Consider the following 25,829-nt stretch of genomic DNA (forward strand, 5'->3'; position numbering starts at 1 on the left):
GAGTTAGCCACTAATGAGGTTACATTTCAGTTTGGTTTTCTCGCTGCCTTAAGACAGTTTACAGCAGGACAGCTCAATATGTTCTGGAACACAGTCAACAACCAAATTGGGGGAAATTAGCATTTGGTGATGCTGAGAGACCAAAACAATAGCAGCAGCAAGCATACCCTTTGTTTATCTGTCCAGGCCTGATGCAAACAAAATGGGGGATGCAAATTGTTAGGGAGTCGGCCGTAATTACAGACCCATTATTGTTAATCACTAACGCACTGCACATTCAAACATGTCTTTAAAAGTAGGTTAAAGCAGTCGTGTGTGTCTTGAGTGATGAAATACTTGAGAGGTTTTGATAAATGTGATGGAGGTCTTGATGTGTGTGTGTGTGTGTGTGTGTGTGTGTTAGACTGGCAGACCTCATTAAGGTTTGCTTTAATGAACACGGCCTCAGTAACAAGAACAATGGGCACTTGTTGCGATCACGTCTGACAGTCTACTGTGTGTGTTGTACGGCTCCAATGCCACTCAAGTCTGTGACAGGCGTCTGCCAGACCACCGCGGATAATAACGGGCCTCCATTAGTCCAGGTTAGACTTAATGATCGCGAATTGATCGCGGTCACCCGGGCACTTCTGAAATGCAATAGTCATTCAGGATCTATGTCAACACAACCAATCTCAGCCTTCTGAATGGATGCTTGTGTGTGGCACAGGTGTGTAAAAGTGTGCTAGACAGCCGTCCAACGTCGTCTTGGAGTGGCTCCAGTGATGCTTGGGTTTGTGTAGTAATCTCATTTCCAGTTCGACTATTAGCCATGATGAGGGACCCTCAACCAAGCAACTTGAAACCGCCCCATAGCTCCAATATTCAATTATTTACAATTTCATGCTTGCCTGAGATTTGTGTTTTTCTTGTAAATGTAAAGATTATGCAGCAGGAGTCCTTTATGTTGAACTCTGAGGTAATGATTTATGCACTTTTTTTTCCTTAAAAGGGTTTGTGCGCTGTTGCAGAGTGGAAGGGTACATTGAGTTGAGCTGCATGACGGAACGCTTGCACTCAAACATTTCTAGGCTTAACTGTGGCAATATTTCACTCGACTAAAATAGAGGAATTTATCATAAAGCTTGCAAAGTCTTCCAAAGCCGAGTAAATATAAGTGACTGCGTGTTTGTTCGAGAAAGAGAGAGAGAGAAAGAAAAAGAGAGATCTTTCTTGGAACTGGCAGTTACAGCCACATTGAAAGAAAGATTTTTTTTTGAGGTTTTCCTGAACGAACTGCACAGCCCTGTGGCACTAAACATAGCCATGGCGAATTTACCACACAATGTAGTATATATGTGACGACGTGGCCGGTATGACTGAGGTGTGCATGTGTGATATACCTGCGTCTTTAAAATTGAAGCTGCCGTCTCTAAAGTGTCCGTGGGGGCCACACAGCGCTCAGCCCCTGACAACGCTGGCCTGGAGCCATGCTAATAATAACAGCCAGCAGAAATATGCACAGAAGAGGGGAGATCTGGTAGCGTAACTGGAAGAGAGGGGAGAGGGGCACGGGAAAGGTTCTGCACTCACACAAGAATGTGTCATCTAAGGAGTCACATAGTACAACATATTCTGCCGCAAACATGCAATTCTTTGTGTCATAGATTCAACAAGGTGCTGGAAACATTCATCAGAGATTTTGGTCCATATTGACATGATAGCTTCTCGTAGTTGCTGCAGATTTGTCGGCAGCACATCCATGATCCGAATCTCCCGTTCCGCCACATCCCAAAGGTGCTCTATTGGAGATCTGGAGACTGTGGAGGCCATTTGAGTTTAGTGAAGTCATGTTCATGAAACCATTTTTTATTTGTGATGTGGCACGTCATCAGAAGATGGGCATACTGTGATCATAAAGGGATAGACATGGTCAGCAACAATACTCAGGCTGTGGCGTTTAAACAATGGTACTAGTTTTCCAAGAAAATTCCCCCACACCATTACACCACCAGAAGCAGCCTGAATCATTTATACTTGGCAGGATGGATCCATGCTTTCATGTTGTTAAACGCCAAATTCTGAACGTACCATCTGAATTTTGCAGCAGAAATCGAGACTCTTCAGTGACCATTTGTTAAAACGTCAGAGCTTGTGGTCTGAGGGTTTGCTCGCAACATATGGTTCCTCCTCTCAAACTCCCGAATGGTGCATCCTTGAGTAATGCCTGCCAGTGAGGTCATCCAGCCCGAAGCATAATCTTATTTCTGCTATCTCTCCTGAGGAATGCAACGCCCTTAATTTTTCAGAAAATTCTCAATTAATTCTCTTAAAATCTCATGCGCTAAAGAAGAGCACATTCCATTGTCTGAGTTCTGGGGCTATAAAACGGCCACATTGAGGAAGATTAATACTGATGGAATGTAAAACTGAATGGAAAAATGTCACTAGCCGTGCCGATAACTCTCCTCAGGGAGTGAATGTTTTCGCACAGTTCAGAGACTTAGGAGATATAAACAAATGGCATGACAGAAGCTAGTTTCTGAGGATGGAGGACGAGGGGAGCATGTTCTATTGTGTGGACGCTTCATGCTTTTGGCTTGTATTGCTACCATGTAAGGCACAAGAAGACCATATTTCACCAATAGTGATGTTGAGCTGAGCCTTAAATCACTCCACTAAAAAGTGGTTTTAACTATATTTTTTCGTTCCAGTGCCATTCTTGTGAGCAGAATTCGATTGACACATTTTACAAGACACATCAGGAACTTCTTAGCTTTATGAGAAATACATTTTTATGTTCCATTAAATGTTCCAGCAAGCTGTAACATATACAGGAGAGAGTGCAGCGCGGGGTGTGCTGGGATATGTTAATTATAAGAGAAAAAGTGAGCGGCTAAAAGTAGCTTTCTCCTAAATTAGGCCCTCATGTTAGGTCAAATGTAGTACGTAATTCATATTTAGCAAACCCTGATGTTTTCAATACCTCAATTTGGTGTTTAGTAGATCTCCTTTTGTGTTCCAGGGAAAAAAGTCATAGGGTCACAATGTGAGGACGAGTAAAGTATGAGTTAATTTTCCTTGCAACGATTTCTCAATTGTCAACATATGATGTAGCTTAGCCTACACAATCGCTTTTATAGGACGGTATCTAAGATGACATAACACTGAGCTCATCAGATCCGAACCTCGATGAATGAATGCTTAAACACTTAAGTGTTGGCAGGCATCTTATTGCATGCTTTTGTGATTTGAACAGGTCATGAAAAACGTTACATGTCATGATAAGGAAGCTAAATGAGTTTTGCTTCGTTTCTTTTGCATCACATGCAGCATAGACCATGAAGCACACATCAAAGACTCACTGCGATACGTTCTGCTTTAAAGGTTCAATGCATTTTCTGTCACGGCCATCTTCGTGGATGAAACGTTGGATATTTGGACAAGAATCTTTTTTTTCCACTCTGGTCTCTCACAGTTATGTAAGAAGAGACGTAGCTCAAAGCTAAAACCACTCAATCTTGGACAAAAATGCTGGGAGGGAAAAGCTGTTTTTCTTGTGTGCCGTTGTTTAATTTTTTTTTTTTTCTTAGAAAGTTGAGAATAGTGTAGAAGAGGTTTCATAGGTGGTTTGGGACTGCTAGTATGTTAGGTATGTTTTGTTGTTTCTGTGAGTAAATTAGTTTGATGCTACGCGGACGTCACATAGCACTATCATTCGCTCTGTGGAGTGCAGATAGAAGTTCCCTTCACTCTCTGTGGTCAGTGTGTTTGAATATGAGGGCTCTATCTGTCTACACAGCATGTGAAACCCTTGGGTTTTTCTTTTTTTGTGTGTGTTGCTTACGGGAAAGAGAGCTTTTTTCCTACCATATTTGGTCATGTGGAGCCAAGCCAATAGGCAGCAGACGTTTGATGCCGTACAAGCATCTCAATTTGGCCTTTTCCCTCCTGCTCTCTATTTTTTTTTTTTTTTTGGTAGACCTTGCATGCCGATACTGGCTGATAGTGGTGCGATCTTTGGACGTGCATGAGAGGGCCATTTAAAATCAGCATTTTAAAATGCATAGCATAAAAGCTTCTCTGCACCTGAAATGCATTTCCAGAAGCACAGCTGCTGTTGTGTGGAAATAAATGGCCTTGGGTTTAATGAGTTAATGCCTATGAAAATTGCCCATTCAAAAACGGAAACAAAACATTTTTCCAACATCTTAAACCCACGTGCTCACATTTCTCTTGTTCATTTCTTTGTGTTGGAAAGAAAAAGTGAACATTTAGTGTGATTGATTTTCAGTGTAGAAAACCAAATTATTATACACATAACAAAAAATAATAAATAAAATGTCAATAAAATATAAAACACATTTATTTTAATTAAAAAAAAACTATATTTAAAAAAAACTTTTTGTAGATTTAAGAAATTATACTAACAATATGGGCTGTAAAAAATTTAATGTATATTATTTACGCAATTTTAAAAGAGGAAATGCCATATAATTGTGAATATGTTGCATACCCAGCTGGTATATTTCCCCAAAACATTTCAGGTCATACATCAAAGAGTAAGATGTTTATATTATATTGCTTTCTTATGAAAGCTATTGATATTTACTCTGTATCCTAGAGCCTGTAATTGCATTGCATTGTCGGTAATTGAGCGGTTTAAGACATATTTGGTGTTTGAAGCAGGTAACTGTAGACCGACTGGCCGAGAATGATTCAGAGGACATGGAGACGTGTCGGGGAATGCGATCTATTGTCTGGGAATGCAGGAATCTCCTTTTCCAAACCTCAAGTGGAAATTCAATGACTGAGGCCTATTTTTGATCCCCTCCCTCCAATTTTAAAAACCTAAGGGATAATGTACAGTCATCGTGCCATTATCGCAAAATAAACCCTGGTGTGGTTATTAGAATCCTGACACAAAGCAGAGGTGTCTGGTATCCCCCTGAAAGGGTTTATTTTGTGTCTGTTTAAAAACTCGATTCTGATTGGCTGGAAGGTGTGGAGTATAACCGTTTAAAGCACAGGTAGTTCCAGTCAGTTCTACTATAGAGACAGAGCGTATTTAGGCCACGCCCACACCGGGGGGGGGAAACAATCCAACGCTCTCCATTGACTTTGCATTGCGGGAGGCTGCCTCATTGTCATTTCGGACTTATAACAAAAAACAGAACAATGTCTAAAAGCTGAAATGTGACAAGGTGTACAGCAAACAAGCTAAATAACACAGAAATAAGTTTTTATAAGCTGTCGACCCAAAAAAACGAGCGTTTAAGAAGATAAAAGTGGATACAGGCAATACGAAGTGAAGCTTCAGCAGGAAGAATGGGTACATTTTGGGATCCTGACACTCAGTATGCCTCAATATGTCTATGTGTGCAGTAAACATTTTGTAACTGTTAAGTAAAATATCCAAATGTCCGTTTTATATATTATATTTACTGTCGCTGATCACGTTCCCCTGTAGTCGCCGTAGTTCTCAGTGTAAAATGACCCGCGCGCTCGGTCTCAATGGCCTGAATCCACTTTTTTGTACTTAAACGTTCGTTTTTGGGGTCAACAGCTTATAAAAACGTCTGGGTTTTGTTTAGCTTGTTTGCTGTACACCTTCTCACATATCAGCTTTTATACATTGTTCAGTTTTTTGTTATAAGTCCGAAATGACAAAAAGGTCGCTTCACGCAATGCAAAGTCAATGGAGACGGTTTGATTGTTTTCCCCCCTGGTGGGCGTGGTCTTCAGATTATGACGCGTGTCGCTCTGTCTCTATAAAAATTGGTAACCATAGTAACACAGTTACGCTTGCAAACTGGCTGACTGGCTGACTGTACATTTATCTTTATTGCATTTACATTTATTTGGCAGATGCTTTATCCAAAGCAACTTACATTTCATTTAAGGTTATATAGATACATTTCACCGTCTGTGTGCTGCTGATGTAAAAGCAAAACCTTTGAATTACCCATGCCATTGAAATATTCTACTTGCGTGAGATTAATCATAAGCAACGAATTTAGTCAGATGTCTCCAAACCTAGGTTAGTTAGGTTGTATACCAACCAAATTTCTCTTATACTTTTCAGAGCTTCTTTTTCCAGTGACAGCCATGAAAAGCAGTTGCTGCTCTTCCTGCCAAAATATCTACGGGATTTATGGCATGACATCCTGCTCTTTTTCTCGCTCGGTCTATGTCTCTCTCCATGTCTTTTCTTACTTAATCTCTCATTCATTCTGTTTCTTCTCTAAGGCCCTAGAGCTATAAATGTGTTGATGCATCAGAGAGTCCAGGCTGAGCTTTTGGTTACGTGGAATCGACCTTCAATAAGCCAAACATTGCCAAAGTAATCAAACCAGCATTTGTGCATAATACAGCTCACTGTCCATAAAGATTCAGGTGGTATTACCCAACGGAAAGACTCCAGATTTGCAGGTTCCAGATTTTTATCCCAGGTTTCAGATTTTGATTTAGCTTTTGCTTTATTTGCTTGTGGCTGATATTTCATACTTGAAATCACCATAAAAAGAGTACAATTACTCTGCTTTTGTTAACAATACCATCAGTGCGTAAATTATACAGTGACTTTGAAGGGGGTTGATGTTTTTAAAGACATCTCCGCATAATTCCAGTTTACAGTCTGTTGAAGTTTGTCTTATAAAACCCAAATTGTCTTTTTAACCTAATACAAAGATGTGTTGTAGCTCAAATTTGCTACTAGCGAAGACATAAGCATATATTTATAGCCTAGTATGTATTCTGACTAACTTTCAATCCACATTTTGTGGTTAAATGTTGTTTGAAAATGCTGTTGAACATATATGTAAAATTATATGTACTTTTAAGACCCCCACAATATTTAGTTTTGACTTACTTTTGTCTACCTGTTATTAGGGAGGTCAGACCCCCCAAATCCCCCACACTATGTCTCATCTGGATTTCATTTATAAGTAATTCCCCATTTGGTCTCTATCAGAGAAAGTATAATTACCCTTGAACTGTTAAAACTTAAAGACAAACAAAATCAGGTTAATAAAAATGAATGATAATGTTAAAAGAGACTCGTTATAATAGTCTTTAATAATAGCTTTTTTTGGTTTGCTGTTGATTACTCGAAGAGAAAAAATTAAGCAAACTGCACCAAACCACAATTTTCCCCTCTAAAATCTCTGAAGCACAGCAGGTTGTCTGACCTTTAGCACATAAACACAACTGTGGGGATTGTTGGCCCGTCACATAGAGTTGTTGGTATATTGTACATGAACCAGACCTGGTGCTGGAGCCCTGCCATTACTGTCCTGACACTGTCCTGAGATCTGCGGTCGTGTGCAGGCCAATCATTCAGCTGGCTTTATTGGACAACTTCGGCTGGCCTCCAGTCACTTTTATGGGTGCTCTCAATTTCCTGCGCATCTCGGCGAGCACACGCGACCATAATTCTGCCGTGGGTCTGTAGGTTTGTCGTCACTGACGCAGACAGACAGAGGTGTACCGACTGTGCAGCAGTATGGATTTCATCCTCCTAGCTCAGGTTCATTTCACAGAGACCTGCATTCCCCGATCACCCCCTTTGATCTCTTTATTTCTCTGCGGTTTGTTGAGTGAACAGCACTCTCAGAGTATGGCATGAGAATTAGATTGTCTGCTCAGTGACTGGTTACTGGGATGTTTGAATTTCTAACAATGTGTATTTGTTTAATCTTTAAGGGCAAGAAGGAATATTGAGGATTAAACTAGCCAATGCATTACTTTATTATGTAGTATTTATATGTTACTGTATGAGAAATAAAGATTTGAGTTTTCATTGACATTTTTGTGCAACTGTCAGTGAATCCAGATGGAAAAGCAGGCTGCACATAGCTGGCATACCTGCAGCGTCTTTTAATGAGGTGGCAGGTGAGTGAGGTGTGTGTGCCTCTGATAGGCTGCTGACGCTGCAGATTTCTGGGATACCATCCTGCACCTGGCTACAGTTCACCTGCTCGCACAACCTCAAAAACGTCCCACTTTTTAACAAGCCTGAAAAAAATAATTTTTCCTTAGCATTGACTTCTGCTAAACATTGCGAATTGCATACATCTTAAAGTCAACACGAAATCCAAATTTACTTTCTTAAAGGGTTAGTTCACCCAAAAATGAAAATTATGTAATTAATTACTCACTCTCATGTCATTCGACACCCGTAAGACCTCCGTTCATCTTCGGAACACAAATGAAGATATTTTTGTTGAAAGCTGATGGCTGAGAAAGGCTTCAGATAGGCCTCCATTGGCATTCAGTACATTTACACTCCCAAGACCCATAAAAGGCACTTAAAACGTTGTTACAAAGTCCATCTGACCACAGTGACTCTACAATTATTTTACGATGCAACGACAATAGTTTTTGTGCGCAAAAAAAAATCAAAATAACACCTTTATTCAACCTCTTCTTGTCTTCCGTGTGTGCCTCCACGACGCATGCGCGAGAATATGACATAGCGCCGGCGTTCGGGAATCCATGAAATGCACACTTTAACCCCATTTTGAGAACTACGCCTAGACCTAAAGCACGATCAATGTAGAATCCAACAGCTTAGATACGCGCGTCTTCCTCTGCTTGTCAACAAATCGCTTCTGGGTCATCTGTCCGAACGCCGGATCTGCATCATATTCTCGCACATGCGTCGTGGAGGCACACACGGAAGGCAATAACAAGTTGGATCAAGGTGTTATTTTGATTTTTTTTTGCGCACAAAAACTATTGTCGTCGCATCGTAAAATTATTGTAGAGTCACTGTGGTCACTGACTTTGTAACAACGTTTTAAGTGCCTTTTCTGGGTCTTGGGAGTACTAATGTACTGAATGCCAATGGAGGCCTATCTGAAGCCTTTCTCAGCCATCAGCTTTCAACAAAAATATCTTCATTTGTGTTCCGAATATAAACGGAGGTCTTACGGGTGTCGAACGACATGAGGGTGAGTAATTAATGACAGAATTTTCATTTTTGGGTGAACTAACCCTTTAAATTAGTTAAATAACGTCTTAAATGAACTTAAAGAGTTGTGAGGAAATGAGATGTACGGGAGAGCGCGTCAGATCCGCGTCATGTTCGTCAGCGGCCGTTCTTAAAGTGACAGTAGCCCTGATGATGCCTGTCATTGATGTTCATCAAAGAACAACGGGAACAGAGAATATTTTAGCTTTAATGATGATTAATCTATATTTCATTTATTATTTATGCAGTTAAGAAATGTGTTTGATAACTATTAATTTGGAGAGTAACTGAAATTATTACAATATCAAAATATTAAAAACTTGCGATTAATTACAGAAAAAAAATTTGATTTAATTAGTTTATTTATTTTTTTATCAATTCCCAGCACTACATATTAAGGAATGTGTTGCGAAAGCCATTTCATGCTGATGAATTTGTGAACATGTGAATTTGGAATTGTCCCATTTGTTTGTTTGCTTTGCCTGCACAATATAAACAATCTCCCTATTATGAACTAATAGTGCAGTCAATATAAGTGCATGACATGACATTTTGATGGTTACACCTAGATTTACTTGACTTCTTCCTGTAGGAAAAAGGCCATTATATCTGGTGCTTAATACCACATTGTTTCATGGTGAAATACACACCACATTACATTAAAATGCTTTTTAATGCAACATGTCTGCACAGCTCCTCCATTTGTTAAAATCTTGGCTAGAGAAGACGGTCTGAATCCTCCTCCTACGCCAGACTCCCGCTGCGGCCACGGAGAGTGTGTTAGCATAAACTCTGATAGCGAAGCCAGTCGATGTTAATGGACCTATATTGACAGACATGCAAATAAGGGCGATGGTTTATGTTGGCAACGTTCCGCTCTCTTCTTGAGCCGTAAATTTAGTCTCTCTCAAGTTGTCCAGAGTGGCTGAGGTCCAAAAGACGGTGGGTGGTAGATCCAAACATTTAGTTATTTAATCCTTTTGGCAGTGGGGTTGTGGATCACATCAGCTTTGGCTCTGGTTATAAAGAACACTCTTTACCTCAACATTTATCTCAGCGAACTACCAGCATCTCACTAATGGTAGATTGTTAAGGCTAAGTGTGTTGACATTAATGAGTTTGTAATTATTTTTTACTGCAAAGCGGGTACGAGGAATTGCTCGCTGTCAGAGGTGGATTACATCTCAAACCGTGAAGCTACGGTACATTACTTGAAGCATTAATGATTCATCAGTGCTCGTTATTTCAAATTGTAAAAATGCTTTAATCTAAATGTTATAAAAGAAAAACAAATCTCATTGTTTTATTCAGAAATACGAAAGTAAAATCTTATTTTCAAAAGCCATTTGAGCAAAACCATTTTAAAACCCATGTGAAGTACAGTAAGGACAATTTCCCGTCTGCTATCGTTTTTAGTTTTCTTCATTAGTTGCTCCCTTTTCCCCACAGAGTTTTAAAGAGAGCCAAAGCTGAAAGGTTCGTGTGGTTTGGCACAGGCATCCGTGTGTATGTTCGCGACCTAGAGAACATCACAGACGGAGGCTCTAAGACTGCATTCCCATGGGTCATTGCTGTGATGAGCTTTGATGAAGGGTTAAGCACCATACTTACGAGGAACATAGTAATTTACCAGGTAAATGTGTTATTAGAGCCATTACAGCGCGTGCTCTCTAGACAGGAGGCGTCTCCCTGCATGTTGGGGGAAGCCAGACCCCCGTTATGAAACATTCAAGAGGGGAAAAAGTGCAACGACATGAATGTAGGGACGCCTAGGAGACTTGTACGCTAGATGTAGCCACACACGGGTGGTCCATGAAAGGAAGAGACAAATCCGTTTCTACATTCTTTCTCTGAAGACAGGGCCTTATTGTCAGTGCACGGCGCTAGTACACACCAAGCCACGCCACCAAATCACAAACTCAACCTGAATTTCAATCATACATTTAGTATGTGAGGTCAGCGTGTGTAGTCATCGCTGCGAGAGCGTGATTCAATTTGAGTTGATAGTACACAGTTGTGACAGTTTTATTGAGCTGAGTCAGTGTTGTTTGCTCAAGGGTTCAGATATGAAGAGCAGCCATGCTCCTGCAAACAGAAGATCCAGCTAAAGATAGACCGCATTCCTGCGGTTCGCGAACGCGGGCGCAGCGGTTCTGCCTGATAAGGAAGATCGGCTCGATCTCGCGCTCTCCGTTTCTCACTCACATTCCTTACTTTCCCTCTCCCGCTGTTGTTTTTGTTTAGTCCATTTTTTGTCTCCCTCTCTTTCTCAGCGTTATGTGAATATGGAGGAGGGGTTTAGGAGGAGAAGTGTTTCCTGTTCTCTTGTGTCTGAGAACCTCTTTCTTTTCTTGCACACTTTGTGTGTGTGTGTGTATAGTTGAATGTCCCGCAGTGTTGGGGAACTAATAAGTGATGCTGCTTTTTTAGTAGTAGGACAGTTAAGTTATGCTAAAAACGTGTTGGCTTTCCAACAACAAGCCACATTTCTCACAAGAAAAATGCTAAATTCTTGGTTTTATATCCCAGAACAACCAAGCGGACTGAGCCAATAATCAAACAGGCTGAAACTCAAATAGGATTTTTTGCTGGGTCGTTCATGTAAATAAAGTGGTTAAAAAATGTCGCAGTGACATTTTTATGCCTTTTTAAAGTAAATATTTGACTTGTATTTAGTGTGAATTCCAGTTTGAAGCTGTCATCCTAAGTGACATGTTAATTCACTTTAAAAACTTGTTTGGTGAGATTGAAAAATAGCTATCAAATTGCATAGAATCAACATTTTAATAACATTCAATTACAGTTTTACTAATAATTATAATTGTTCTATTCAAACCAAACTGTAATATTTATATTTGTCACTATTGTTTCTGTTACAGCTTTAGTGCAATAAAAAAGATCATATTTCACAGTAAATAGTAGAATATGTCAGTTCTGCAAGTGTAGCTTATTTTGGGTTCCGGTTGCCCTAACCCAAGTTATTTTCTACTTATTTTCTGTGATAGCTTGAAAAACTATTGCTTCAATGTAGTTATTAGCAACTTATAGTGTAGCTAACTACTTTAAAATCTGCAATATCCAGCAAAAAGTCTGCAAGAGCATTTTTAAACATGCTTTCCGTGAGCGGATCCAAGCTAACCAGCAACAGTGCTGTGATCGCAAAATAGAGGGAGGGAACAAGAAAAAAAAAGGAAAGGAATGGAATGGGCAATAATTGGGAGTCGGGAAGGGAAAGAGCGAGAGAGGGACAGTGTCAGAATGGGAGAGAGAGAGAGAGAGAAAGGGAAAGGGGGGAGAGAGGGAGGAGGCAGACCCGTCGGCCGTGATTGTGAGTTTGCACCATAATGGGAGGGAGAAAAATGGAGGAAAGTAGGGAGGGTGAAAAAATGAGAAAGGAAGAGGCCGGCTTTGGCCCAGCTGCAGCGACAGAGAAAGAGCCTGAAATACTCTTCGAGTTGAAGTGTTATCGAGACGAGAGAGAGTGAATTTCCGCTATGTTTTGAAAGCTAAAATGTTCCAGGGGTCATCATCACTAAAGTGAAGTTAGGGCGGTCTCGAAATGGTCCGTCTGAAGCGCCACAGTGCTGAGATTAATGACAGCAGCTCTATATCTCCTGGGTGGGCTCGGTTCCTCCACTATGTACCCTGCAGTATATTTAGTCAGAGTCTTTCTGCTTGACTGAGTGGACATCCTGTGCTAACATCCTTTCCTCACCCATTCTCTCTCTCCCTCTGTCTTTTTTTCTTTCTTCATTCTTCTCTCTGTCTGTCTGTCTCTCTCTCCCGCTCCCACAATTTCCATTTTAAGTGGTATTATGAAAACAAACTTGTGATCTGTTTGATGTCGGGCTGAGAAAAGATCGACTGTAAATGTCTTGCATATGGGAATGCGTGATTTTTGTGAAAAGGTTAACCAAATACTCACAGCAGCTGTGGAATCCAGACGTACTCAACCATATTCAGTAACGGAGCGGATCTGTGAGTTTATGTAAGGTTCATGCGTGAGACTAAAGGATACACATGTTCTGTTGTTTTCCAGGGTCACACTCTCAGGATTGAAGCATGGATGATGATTTCGAACGGCGCAGGGAGCTCAGGAGACAGAAACGGGAGGAGATGCGTCTGGAAGCCGAGAGGTAACGTGGGCGTCAGTAGTGCTCGCTCTTTTTTTTTTTGCAAACTGTTCAGCCGCTTTGCACCGTAAAGCAAGGGCTTGTAATGGAGTTGAGGTCACCAGATTGATTGCGCAGCCACTGCTTGTAAAAATTGTTCACCTTGCTAAAACATGACAGCTTGCAAACTCTGTGACTGCTCTATGGTCAAAAGAGTCTTTGTGCAATCGTGCAAGATTTAAAAATGCTTTTTAATGTGTTTTCAACATTTCTTTTAAGTTTTAAGGGATGGTTCACCCAAAAACGGTTCCTGTTTGATTCTCTTTTATCCGTGGAGCGCAAAATACCAAGAATGTTGATGCTATTTTTCATATACTGACAGCAAGCGGTAGCTGTGTTTCCATCCATTGGAATGTAACTTGTGTGTAAAATTGGAGTATCGCATAACATTTGTGAAAAAAGCACAGTTTCCATCCCATGTGTTAGAAAGAGAAAGGACAAAATAAAAAAATCATCACTTCCTGGGAATTTGGTGCAAAATATCTGTAATAAGAGTTGAAGTTACTGGAATCGGATCAAATTAAACTCTGCCATGTTATCTTGCATTTGGATGCCTGGTGTTTGGGAATGCAATCGTGTGAGACAGTTTTGGGAGGTAATTATACCCAACCATTTTGATGACAGACTATCTCAGATATTTCAGAACGATCATACCAGCATTTGATATGCTGTACAATGAAATGTGTGTTGGTGAATGTGTTTCCATCATAGTTTATGTCTCTGAAAAAAAGAATTGAGCGCAAAAGGTTTTTTTTGCATAACTTTATGTGAGAAAGAGATGAAAAAAGTTGTGGTTTATCTTTGCATCTGCTGCAGCTTTTATATATTCAGATATGATGCATGGAGACATATTATGTCAGTGGTGGCAATGATCACATCAGATAAAATTTGAATATGCTGAAGTATGAATGCAATATGAGGACGTTAGTGGAGGGGAAGATTTTCGGTGTATAACAACTTAAATTTAAGTCTTTTCCTCGAAGTTATCAAATGGAGACATATGGACTACTTCAATGGTACTTTTATGATGCTTTTTTGTTATTGACTTTTTGAATATTGAATATCAACTCAGTTTGTGTTCTTTTAATACTTTATCAGTCTTTATTTTCATATACTATCAAGACTTTCTGACATTTAGATGGCATCCATGCCTACACTGCTCAAAAAAATGAAGGGAACACTTAATTATCACAGTATAACACCAAGTCAATTAAACTTCAGGGATATCAATCTGTCCAGTGAGTTAGGATGAATAAGTGATTATGAATCAGTTTCACCTCGTTTGGTGCAAATAAAAAGTGCACTGGAGAGGCGACAGCAAGACATTTTGCAGGTGGTGGCCAAAAGCAATTGTTCTCTCCTTATACTTCCTGACTGATTTGTCTTTAGTTTTGTGTTTTGTTAGGGTCCTTGTCACTGTCTGTAGCATGAGGCAGTACCTGCAACCCAATCAGGTTGCACAGGCAGTCCAGCTCCTCATGGATGGCACATCCATTCGTGCTGTCGCAAGGAGGTTTGGTGTGTCTCTCAGCACAGTTACAAGAGCATGGAGACGATACTGGGAGACAGGCTGTTACACGAGGAGAAGGAGTAGAACGACAACCCAGTAAAAATTACAGGTGTGAAACCACCCCCGTACCACGGTCCGGACCAAACAGACGAAATTTGGTCCGACGAAAAGAGGTAGTCTTGGTCCGGATCAAACTGAACAAAGGTTCGGTTCGTTTCTAGTGTGAAAGCATTTTCTGTATGGTTCGGACTTTCAGACCATTTACAGGATGTTCCTGTTTATGTTTAAATATTATAATGTTATTTTTAAATTCAATCTAGGCTACATTGATTATGAAAAGTGAAAAGATGCGCAATATGTCAGAACACAGAAGGTCAGAAATAATTTTGAAAGAAATTTTTTATGATTTTGCTTAGAAAGCCTTTCCTTTCATGTGAATTTCGTTTTGTATAAATTGTATCTTAATTTTAATCAACGTTTAATAAGATAATTGCCTGGATTTAATAAATAAGAAGCAAGTAGTCTATAGCAGACAATAATCGCGGGAGCGATCACATGCTTTGCACATGAACTGGAGCGTGTCTCATATAAACCGAAACTCAGCAGGCTACTTGTCTCACAAACATGAGAAATATGTGTATATAAAGCTTGAAATGTCTACTTTTAAACGTAACGAAAAGAAACACATAGATGATGACGAGTGGACGCAAGTGCGTCATGTAAAGTTCTTTAGTGCGCTCGCATAATTGCAATGTGAAACCAAACCAAAACTAACCGAACGTATAAAATGTATCAAAACATGAACTTCGGTTCGGACCTTGGTGCGGACTTTCAGGTGTGAAAACGCCCTTAGAGCCATTGTCAGACTTTATGCTAGTGCAGTGGGCCCTGGGTTTCTCCTGGTGCATGATAAGCTGCTCCTAGCTCCTCATGTGGCTAAACTGTGTAGGCAGTTTTTAGATGATGAAGGCATTGATCCCATTGACTGACCCTCACATTCCCCAGATCTAAAGAACCTCTGGGACATTATGTATCGGAACATCTAACGTCACCAAGTAGCACCACAGACTGTCCAGGAGCTCACTGATGCCCTGGTGCAGGTCTGGGAGGAGATCCCCAGGACACAGTCTGCCATTTCTTCAGGAGCATGCCCAGACGTTGTCATGAGTGCATACAGGCATGTGGGGGCCATACACACTAGTGACTTGCATTATGAGTTGCTGTGATGAACTTCATGCAAGTTGGATCAGCCTTCAGTTTTTTTTTACATTGATTTTTGGTATGATTTTGAATCCAGCCCTCATTGTGTTGATGATTTTGGTTTCCATTGACTGTTGTCACATAATTATAGAATGTATATAAATAACGATTTTCACATGTAATATTTCATTCATTGAGATCCAATGTGTTATTTAAAGGGATAGTTCACCCAAAAATGAAGTTGTTCCAATCCTGTATGAGTTTCTTTGTTCTGCTGAACACAAAAGAAGATATTTTGAAGAATGTTTGTAACAAAGCAGATGGATCAACCATTGACTACCATAGTATTTTTTCCCCTACTATGGTAGTCAATGGTTGCTCTATCTGCTTGGTTACGCACATTCTTCAAAATATCTTCTTTTGTGTTCAGCAGAACAAAGAAACTCATACAGGTTTGGAACATCTTGAGGGTGAGTAAATTAGGACATCATTTTAATTTTTGGGTGAACCATCCCTTTAAGTGTTCCCTTCATTTCTTTGAGCAATGTATTTGTTATTATTGTGGCGAGACCCACACATTTGTCAAATAGCCATGGCTCTTATAGTTTATTTTTATTTTATCACATTTACAATAGTGTGAAATTCATGTATCCTGATGTATTTCCAACGTTTAATCATTATGGGGAAAAAAGAAGAAAAAATGGTCTGCTGTTTTTTGAGAAGACAAAAGAATCACTGGTTTAATGATTTTGTGGGCCGAAGATTGCGCTTTCAGTTCCTTTTTCTTTTTCCGTGATGATGATGGAGTCTGCTATTATTAAATCAGAAAACTGGTGTTAATGTAACAAATGTTAAACATCAACAGATTGGCACATTTGCGAGCAGCTTGACCATTTAAGGCAAAGTGACACTCCCATAAATACTGGAGGCACTGACCCTGCATCAGCCTAGATTATCTCTGAGGACTATGCATTTCTTCAAACACAGACAACAGCTGTTTCTTGGACATTTATGCCCCTGTCAAAAAGAATTATGGCTAATGGCTAATAAACATGCAAATCAAGCTTATTATCATTCCAGGGGAGCAGAGCGTAGGATGGCATGAATCAGCTCTAAATATCTTTCAGCAACAATTATTTCTATTATCATTGGCTAGGATGTTAGACCAGAGTTACTCGGTGTACAGTTCGTTTCGAGTGTCAGCTTCCCGTCTGCAACGGCCTTCCTGTTTCCTCCAAGCTTGTTAACATGAAGCAGGAATGCGTTTCTTATTCATGCTTTAAGATATATGTGACATTTTTCACCTAATCGCAGGGCGAAAGCGTAAAGCTGATGACGCACAGATTAGGGACCATTATATTTTACAGCATAGCATAAAACAAATGCTTTTTTTGGCTATATGTTATAAACCTCTGAAAGGGTGGAATTGTGTTCCCTATGCCAAGTATCGCATTTGGCAGAAAGCTACAAATGCAACCCGTTCAGCTCTGCGACACAATGTGATCTTGTGTTTATGTTCTTGTGGAGAATTTGGCCCGCTCCTCTTTGCCTGCTCGAGTTAGTGATAAAAGATTAAAACGCTCTATTAAATTACTTCCATTATGCAAAGATGCTGTAACAATCAATATTTACTCCTTGACGGTAATTGAACTAGTCAAAACCATGTGTCGTCCTGTTGGTCCCGTCCATTTCAGCCGTCATCATGATGCACGTCGAACACGAAAGTCAGTTTTCAGTGTACATATGATAAGAGCTATCGCTTTGCCAAATGGCTCTACATTAGAAGTGTTTACTGGCAGCGATTTTGGAAGCGCTCCGTCCCCCAGACGGTCTTCGGTGTGAGCAGTGGGACAGCGGGCAGGCAGATGTTGGCTCGGCGATTATGTGGAAAAACAGAGAAAGTCCGATAACACATTTACACGCAGGAGCAGTTTGGCATCTAAGTCCAGCTGCTTTTCCATCAGGTGATGATGGCTTGATGTGCACCAGTCCTTCTGGAAGACGTGCAAATGTTCAACTGCTGAAAATGACAGGAGAGGAAAAGTGTGCGAGAGAAGGAGGCTGTGTGTTCTGTGTTTTGACTGTACTGTATGTATCACTTTTAACTTTCACATTAGATGTGATGCTAAGTCAGCGTTCCCATAGAGAAAACTGATCTTAGAAGATGTAAAGGCATTTCTCAAAACCGCAAGCTCCAATCTGATTGGCTGACATGCTATTCCATTTCCAGGAGTCAAGATGTAGAGGCTTTGATCAGTTTGTTAGGAAATGTGTTTAAATCTTTCCCCGCCATTGACAGAATTTTCCAGCAATCGTTGTTTTCACTGTTCTGCACACCGCAAATTTTGGCTAATTTCTTTGATGTTGGCTTTTTTGCAGAGGCTGCTGACCCAACATTTGAATGAACTGCCTTTTTGCTGAATACTAAGGTGGCCCAGTAGTGCACAACACAACGAAATTTAAAAAGCATACATAAGTTCACAACACAACGAAATAAATCCACAACACAAAGGAATGAAACCATAACACAACGAAATCAAGTCACAACACAACGAAATCAAGTCACAACACAACGAAATCAAGTCACAACACAAAGCAAAATCCACAACACAACGAAATCAAGCCACAACACAACGAAAAATCCACAACACAACAAAAAGTCCACAACACAACGAAATAGCCACAACACAACGGAAATGCTCCCGACCACTAGGGGACTCTCGGAGTGCGGTAAAGTTAGTTTTCCTTGCCTTGTTCTATATAGATTCGCCAATCTTACAAATATTTAAACACTACGATCAGTTTTAAGTGTGCAGTTGTATATCGACATGAAATATCAATTAAAAATCACTTACGTGCATAATAGCTGCATATTTATACTCGAGAACACTTTGACCCGCTGCCTCGGCGCTAAGGGAGGGTCTGCCAATTCCACCAAGTTGAAAAATAATTTGTATGAATTAAATTAACTTTTTTTTTTTAATTTTCAAATTCCAATGTTGTGTTGTGCATTATTAAGTCAGTTTTACCAATACAATCAAGCTGTGGAATTTTAACATGTCTGCTTTTAAATGTTAAAAGTAATTTTAATTAATACAAATTATACGTTTCAACCAATTGGTGGAATTGGTAGACGTTCCCTTAGCGCCGTGGTATCGGGTCAAAGCATTCTCGAGCATAAATATGCAGCTATAATGCATGTAGGTGATTTTAAATTAATATTTCATATAGATAAACAATGGTTAGCCTACATACTGTTAAAACTAATTGTGGTATTGATTTCTTTGTAAGATTACCGACTCTATAGAACAGTGCAAACTTTACAGCGCTCCGAGTGCCCCCGAGTGGTCGGGAGCATTTCCGTTGTGTTGTGGCAATTTCGTTGTGTTGTGGACTTTTCGTTGTGTTGTCGATTTTTCGTTGTGTTGTGGCTTGATTTCGTTGTGTTGTGGATTTTTCTTTGTGTTGTGGCTTGATTTCGTTGTGTTGTGGATTTATTTCGTTGTGTTGTGAACTTATGTATGCTTTTTAAATTTCGTTGTGTTGTGCACTACTGGGCCACCGTAGAATACCGGTCTATTGTGGTATCATCCATTTCCAATTTATCGGCCCCAAAACATCATCCATAAAGAATGAAATGTGGTTAGTCGTTTTACATGAAGGTCAGACGGGCACTTCCTGTTAAGTGGGCGGTTCATGGCCAGAATAAGCTGCAAAGTGAATGAGACTTTATCCTGATAGTCAAACATCTGGCTCTGTGAGACTATAACAACTAGATCATAGATCAGGTCTGCTTTGTATTTAGAGGAATAGCTGGTCAGAGCCGCTTCTGAGATGACTGGCACTGTTGAAGGGTCAGAGGGTTCACGCTGTTTTTAAAGCACCATGTATACACAAGCACAGTTACACACGCACGCACACACACTCCTGTGTGACTGCAGTGGCCTTTCCCGGGACAGGTTGATGTGTTCCAGCTCCGAGACGGGTCACTGATACTCAGCATACACACACTGGAATGTTTTGACTGCTGGCTCCGTGTCCCCACTCACCATGCTGACGGAATGTTCTGACTAATGATTACCAAAACCTACCATTTCTGTCCAGTCCACAGTTTCTATTTTAGCATCAACTGCAGAATAAAATTGGATGGAAGATACGTTTCCATCCAAGCTGAGAATTTAATTTATGGGGGGAAAAATCTGAATATCACAAAAGCAATTTGTGACTAAAGCAGCATTTCCAGCTGCAACAAATTCGTCACTTCTGGAGAAATTGTAGTAGAAATGAAAATGGAAATTATAGTCACTGGGGAAGCCATTGCGGCTCTTTTATTATGGGTAATAAATTACTGCGATAAAGCGCTCTGATGGACTTCATGTCTGACAGTGATCGATTCAAGTGTGTCAGATTTGGAAAACATTTGAGCATATTTAGTCACATGTCTTAAGACAGTCACACTTCTACTCCTAAGAATTGTACTAGTTTGATGTTTCCATCGTAGTTTATGCACAAATAATAAAATATCCACCTCCACTTCATTGGAAAATTCATAGAAAAACTAAAAAGTAATTTATTGTTAATTTTCTGCCAGGAGATTATCCATTAAATTTACACTTGACATTTCCTTTAACCCTAAAACAGAATACAAATACAGAAAAAAAACACAGGTGAAAAATCAATATGGAAAATTCCACAGTACACTGGGCCCTATTTTTACGAAAGTGAAGCCTTTTATGTGTATTTTAATGTGTGTATATTATATAAAAATGTAGTTATTGCATAAAACATGCTGGGCAGAAATATACTCATATACACCCATGTACTTTCAAAAGTTTCTTTTTGAAACAGTAAAGCCAGATTTCTATTTTAAACAAATGCTGTTCTTCTAAACTTTATGTTTGTTTATGACTGCTCTTTTCAGTAATTTTAGCTACTTTTATGTCGGGTTTTTTTGGATCGGCAGCCATCTTGGCACCTCACATCTGTGCTGTTCCCATGAGAGGCCAGGAAGAGCTGAGGAAATAACACCCATCCTCAACGAATGGCCCGTTCCAAACACACTCTCTCTCTTTCTCTCTGGCTGGTTAAAGAAAGGCCCGCTTGAGGGTATACATGTGTTCAAAGGATGCTGTTACTAAAAGCTATGAGGTTATGGGTCAGAAATAAGAGCAGGTGATTCTGTGCTGTGGTCAAATAAGGAATGGACGGATCTGGGGCTTTGGAGATGAGCGTGGGGTCAGTAAGTGGAGGAAGAGCGTGGGAATAGAACAGTGAATTGGCAGGGTCCATATATTTCTCTCTCTCAAAAATTTAGTCTGTGATTGCTCTTGAGGGCCTTTGCCCTGTGTGCGATGTTTTCATTGACATTTCTGAGATGTTTGGACCACAAGAAAATACTTCCCGCCTTGATACTTCAGCTGTTCAGGCCTGGATGCATCCGTCGCCTTGTTATGGGCTCTGCATGTTGTCATTTGTGCTATTATGAGAGCAAATTAGCTGCAACATTAACTGGATATCAATTTAATTTCCCACACTGTAACCGTGGCTTCCTTTATAGAGTTTATGAATCCCATAAAACATGCTGCTCACTGCGTAGCTCTCACCGCGCACACTATAAAATAATTAATGCTACACAGCTGAAAGATGTGTTCCATATGGAAATCATGTTCGGCTGATGTCTTGGTTTACATCCCACATCGCTACAGGTACCAAAGCAATGCCCCAAAAACACCTTTACTGTTGAAAAATGCTGAGATCCTCCTTAGTGTTATTGCAGCAGGCAGTCAGCGTGTTTTATTTTTGATTTATTTTTGTGGTTATGGAACAGGGAAGTTTCATACAGTCAGTGCAAGATGGGCGGTGTTCCCAGGAGGGATATCGGATCAGAGACTCATCTAAGAGTCCAGACTCGATGGGCTGGGATGTTAAAGTGGATTTGTGGGCATTCTGTGCTGTTTCGAAAACTCCCTCTGGATTTGATTCATTTTGAGAGAAATACATTTTTTCTTGATCTGTTGAAATAAAAGTTTGATGTATTGTAAAAACATACTGTAACCTTGCAGAACTCCTTGCAGAAATCCTTGGATTTCCCATGTCAGAAAGCAGCAAAATGCTGTTAATTCTATTCATTATGGCATTGGAAATGTTTTTTGGAAAATTATCATGAACAACTTCTGTTGAATAATGTTATAAGTTGACCTCAGAGAAAGACATGTTTTATATGGTCCCTCAAAGAACAAATACTTCAGAATAAAATACACCGTTGTGTTTGGCTGGTATGATTGGTTTGTGAACGTAACAACAAAGGAAGAGAAGACAAGAACAAGAAAAAGACAGAGAGAAAGAACAACAGAATCAGCAAGAATCCAGCTCTCTATATGATTTCACTCTCCCTAAGGTTTTACATGGGCGTTAGCAGAGCACCACGTTCAGTCTTGAATACATTCCTAATCACAGCACAAACTGAGGAAGGGCTTTTTTGTCAAGATTAAGTCTATTTCTCTCCAAAATAAAAAGGAAAGGCCTTTTTTTTTAGCCATTGAGATTTTTTTGCCTTTTGACATATTTATGACTTTTTTATAGTGAAATATGACTTGATAGTGAGATATGAAAAAATAGAAGGGAAATGGAAAATAATTAGCCATAGCTGCTGTTCATAACATTGAAAGCAATAGATAGTCATGTGCTTTTGATCTGATATAACTAGAACGCAAGGTTATGAGATGCATTATGTGAATGCTTGGCTTAAAAAAATGTGTCTTTAATTTGTATTTAAACTGGGAGTGTGTGTCTGAGCACTCAGGAAGGCTATTCCAGAGTTTAGGAGCCAAATGTAAAAACACTCTACCTCCTTTAGTGGACTTAGATATCCTAGGTACTACCAAAATTCCAGTGTTTTGTGAGCTTAAAGAGCGTGATGGATTGTAGGGCGATTGATGATTGGTTAAATACACAGGAGATAATAAGCCTTATAGGTCAGTAGCAATACTTTGTTATCAGTACGGAACTTAAAGGGATAGTTCACCGAAAAATGAAAGTCATCCGAGGTGTATATGACATTCTTCTTTCCGACGAATAAAATCTGAGTTATATTAAAAATGTTCTGGCTACTCCAAGCATTATAATAGCAGTAATAGTTGCTCTGTTTTTGAAATCCATAAAAAATGCACCTGTCCGTCGAATAACGTGCCCCCCGCGGCTCTGGGGGTTAATAAAGGGCTTCTGAAGCGAATCGATGCGTTTGTGTAAGAAAAATATCCATATTCAGTGTGTCAGAAACATCGCTCCATAGTTTAGCGACGTTTCTGAAGTGGAAGACGGCTGTTTTTGTAACATATGAAATATTATTTTCGAAAGACAATTTGCTGACAAGTTGCCAGAAGTACGCACTCACCAAGGTCTTTAACTGTAGAGGATTAAGTAACAGTACATCCTTCTAGATGAAAATTATATTCTGTGTACAGGTTTTTGGTCCAGTAAGTAATACCTCAGTCTTATCCTAATTTAATAGAAGGAAATTACTGGTCATCCAATATTTTATATCTTTAACACACTCTGTCAACTTAGTATATATATATATATATATATCTGAGTATCAGTTGTAAAAATAATTCCATGTTTTCTAATAATATTACCAAGGGGAAAGCATGTATATTGAAAATAGCAGAGGGCCTATAACAGACCCTTGCAGCACACAATCATTTCCTGACGTTAAGTTGGATAATTCCCTGTTTAAATAAACTAAATGGTAATGGTCTGATAGGTACGATCTAAACCACCTTAATGCCTGATAATACCAGTGTAATTTTGTCATGATCTATAGTGACCATCAAGTAAAACTAGTACTAAGATGCCGCCTTGGTCAGAAGCTAAAAGTCATTTGTAATTTTAAAACGTGCAGTGCAGTTTCTGTGCAATGATGGGGCCTGAATCCTGACTGAAATTTTTCATAAATTTAATTTTTTTGCAAGAAGGAGCACAATTGAGCAGACACTACATTTTCTAGTATTTTAGACAGACATGGAAGACTTGAAAAGAGAATTTGCCAATTCATTTGGATCTAGTTGTGGTTTCTTAATGAGAAACTTAATAACGGCCAGCTTGAAGGGTCTTTGGGACATGACCCAGAGTTAGAGATGAGTGAGAATGAAGACTGGAGTAATGGTGCAGAAAATTCAGCTTTTCCATCACAGGAATACATTACATTTTAAAAAATCTATGAAGAAAACAATATTTTAAGTTGTAATAATATTTCACAAACGTACTTTTCTTTTTTTTTTTTACATTAGCAACCCCAAACTTGAACGGTAGTGTAAAAATGTCCTTAGGAAAAGTACCAAAAATGGTGCTAAAACGCCAGCAAGAAACACAAGAGAGTAAGGTGAAGAAAGCTTGTCAGAGAGATGCGAAAACTTTATTTAGGTTACACGAAAGTCCCCTGACTGTCGTGTAGGCTGAACGCCACACTGCTGTGGGGATCCTCACATCAGCTGCCAAAGCTGATATACACACACACAAAGCTGACAGCCAGTGAAAGTTCCTCCTCAACATCAACAGCAGCAGCAGCAGTATCAGCATTCACTGTGTGTGCCAAGGTGACATGAGGCCTAACTCTTTCCGTCTCTTACTGGTGTCACATCTAACTGTCTTTGTGTGTAGGATGGCGTATCGCCAGATTGAGGAGGATGAGGAGGAGGCCGCTCGTGAGCGCAGACGAAGAGCGCGACAGGAGAGACTGCGCAGTAAGGACAGTGAAGAGGTGGCCTACAAACCTGAGACCCCTGAGCTCAACAACAGCCACAGGTAAAACACAGACACCCTCACGTTTGTAAGTCGTACATAATTTGGCCTCAACCTGCATCAGAATATGCCTACTTCCATACTATATACTGTAGTAGGTGAAAAACAGCATGTGAGCCGAGTAGTATGCCCGAATTTGTAGTATTGATAAAACAGTAGGTGAGCTGAGTAGTATGCCCAAATTTGTAGTATTCATAAAACAGTAGGTGAAAAGTACCCGGATGTCCTACTATTTCCAGTGAGATTATGAAGTGCAGATGGACACTTTACTATCCCATAGGGCCACGGGAGAGGAGTTGTAAATGGCAGTGAAGTGACTAATTCAGTAGGTCACATGACAGTGACAACTTGGCAGATGTAGTTTGTTTGAATCAATTCATACTAAATACATTCTCTTCCGCCTTAATACCAGTTACAGTGCGAAATAAACATGAATAAGAATCTGAAAGTGTTTTAAAAGATACAGGACAACATACTGCAATCCGTATCATGGCACATAGAATAGCTCAAGTGTTTTAACCACAAAAAGACAAAAAGTAAAATGGCTTGTAAACAATGTCATGTAACCTCACATATAGCTCAGAAAAAACATATCCAGTGTCCATAAACTCGTTAGTCAGCTAGAAAAATGAACTCTAGAGAGGAGCATTTTGCTAATTATATGCACCATTACATAGGCTATTGATTGTCATTTTTAATGTTCTTCAATATTTAATGCATGTATGTTGCCTATGAATAAATCTGGCAAGTTTTTATGACAGCCAAATGTCGTTTATATTTAAAAAAAAACTAATTGGAGTAGAAATATGATTATATAATTGTAAAGTTAATATTATAACTTTATTATTATAAAAACTAAAATAATTTAGTGTAATTTAAGTGTTTGTATACAAATCAGTTAATTTTTACCTTCACTATTAGTAGGCTAATGTAGTACCAAATGTAAAACCAAACTCCCATAGTTTACAACATTAGTTCATAGATTTGTTTTCCCTGAGAAAATTGGCCATGTATTATATCTGATATATATCTAAAATAATCTAAATTGATTTGAATCGAATCGAAAGCTTGTGAATCTAAATCGAATCAAATTGTGAAATTTGTGGCAATACCCAGCCCTACTAAACACATTCATACTATATAGAGCATATTTTTTTAATGGTCACAGAGGAAGACTAATGCTGCTTTCCAGGCA

General features: G+C 39.5%; 1 protein-coding gene across 1 annotated transcript in view; it reads left to right on the plus strand.

Annotated features, from left to right (window-relative positions):
- The window catches only part of cald1a (caldesmon 1a), a 65,788-nt gene that overhangs the window by 13,570 nt on the left and 26,389 nt on the right, over positions 1-25,829 (plus strand). Inside the window, 2 exon segments of the mRNA XM_079817666.1 lie at positions 12,993-13,089; positions 24,494-24,637. Coding sequence (XP_079673792.1) covers positions 13,016-13,089; positions 24,494-24,637 — 218 coding nt within the window. The 5' untranslated portion in view covers positions 12,993-13,015.

Source organism: Gobio gobio (assembly GCF_949357685.1).
Source record: "Gobio gobio genome assembly, chromosome: 5".
NCBI classification, from domain to species: domain Eukaryota; kingdom Metazoa; phylum Chordata; class Actinopteri; order Cypriniformes; family Gobionidae; genus Gobio; species Gobio gobio.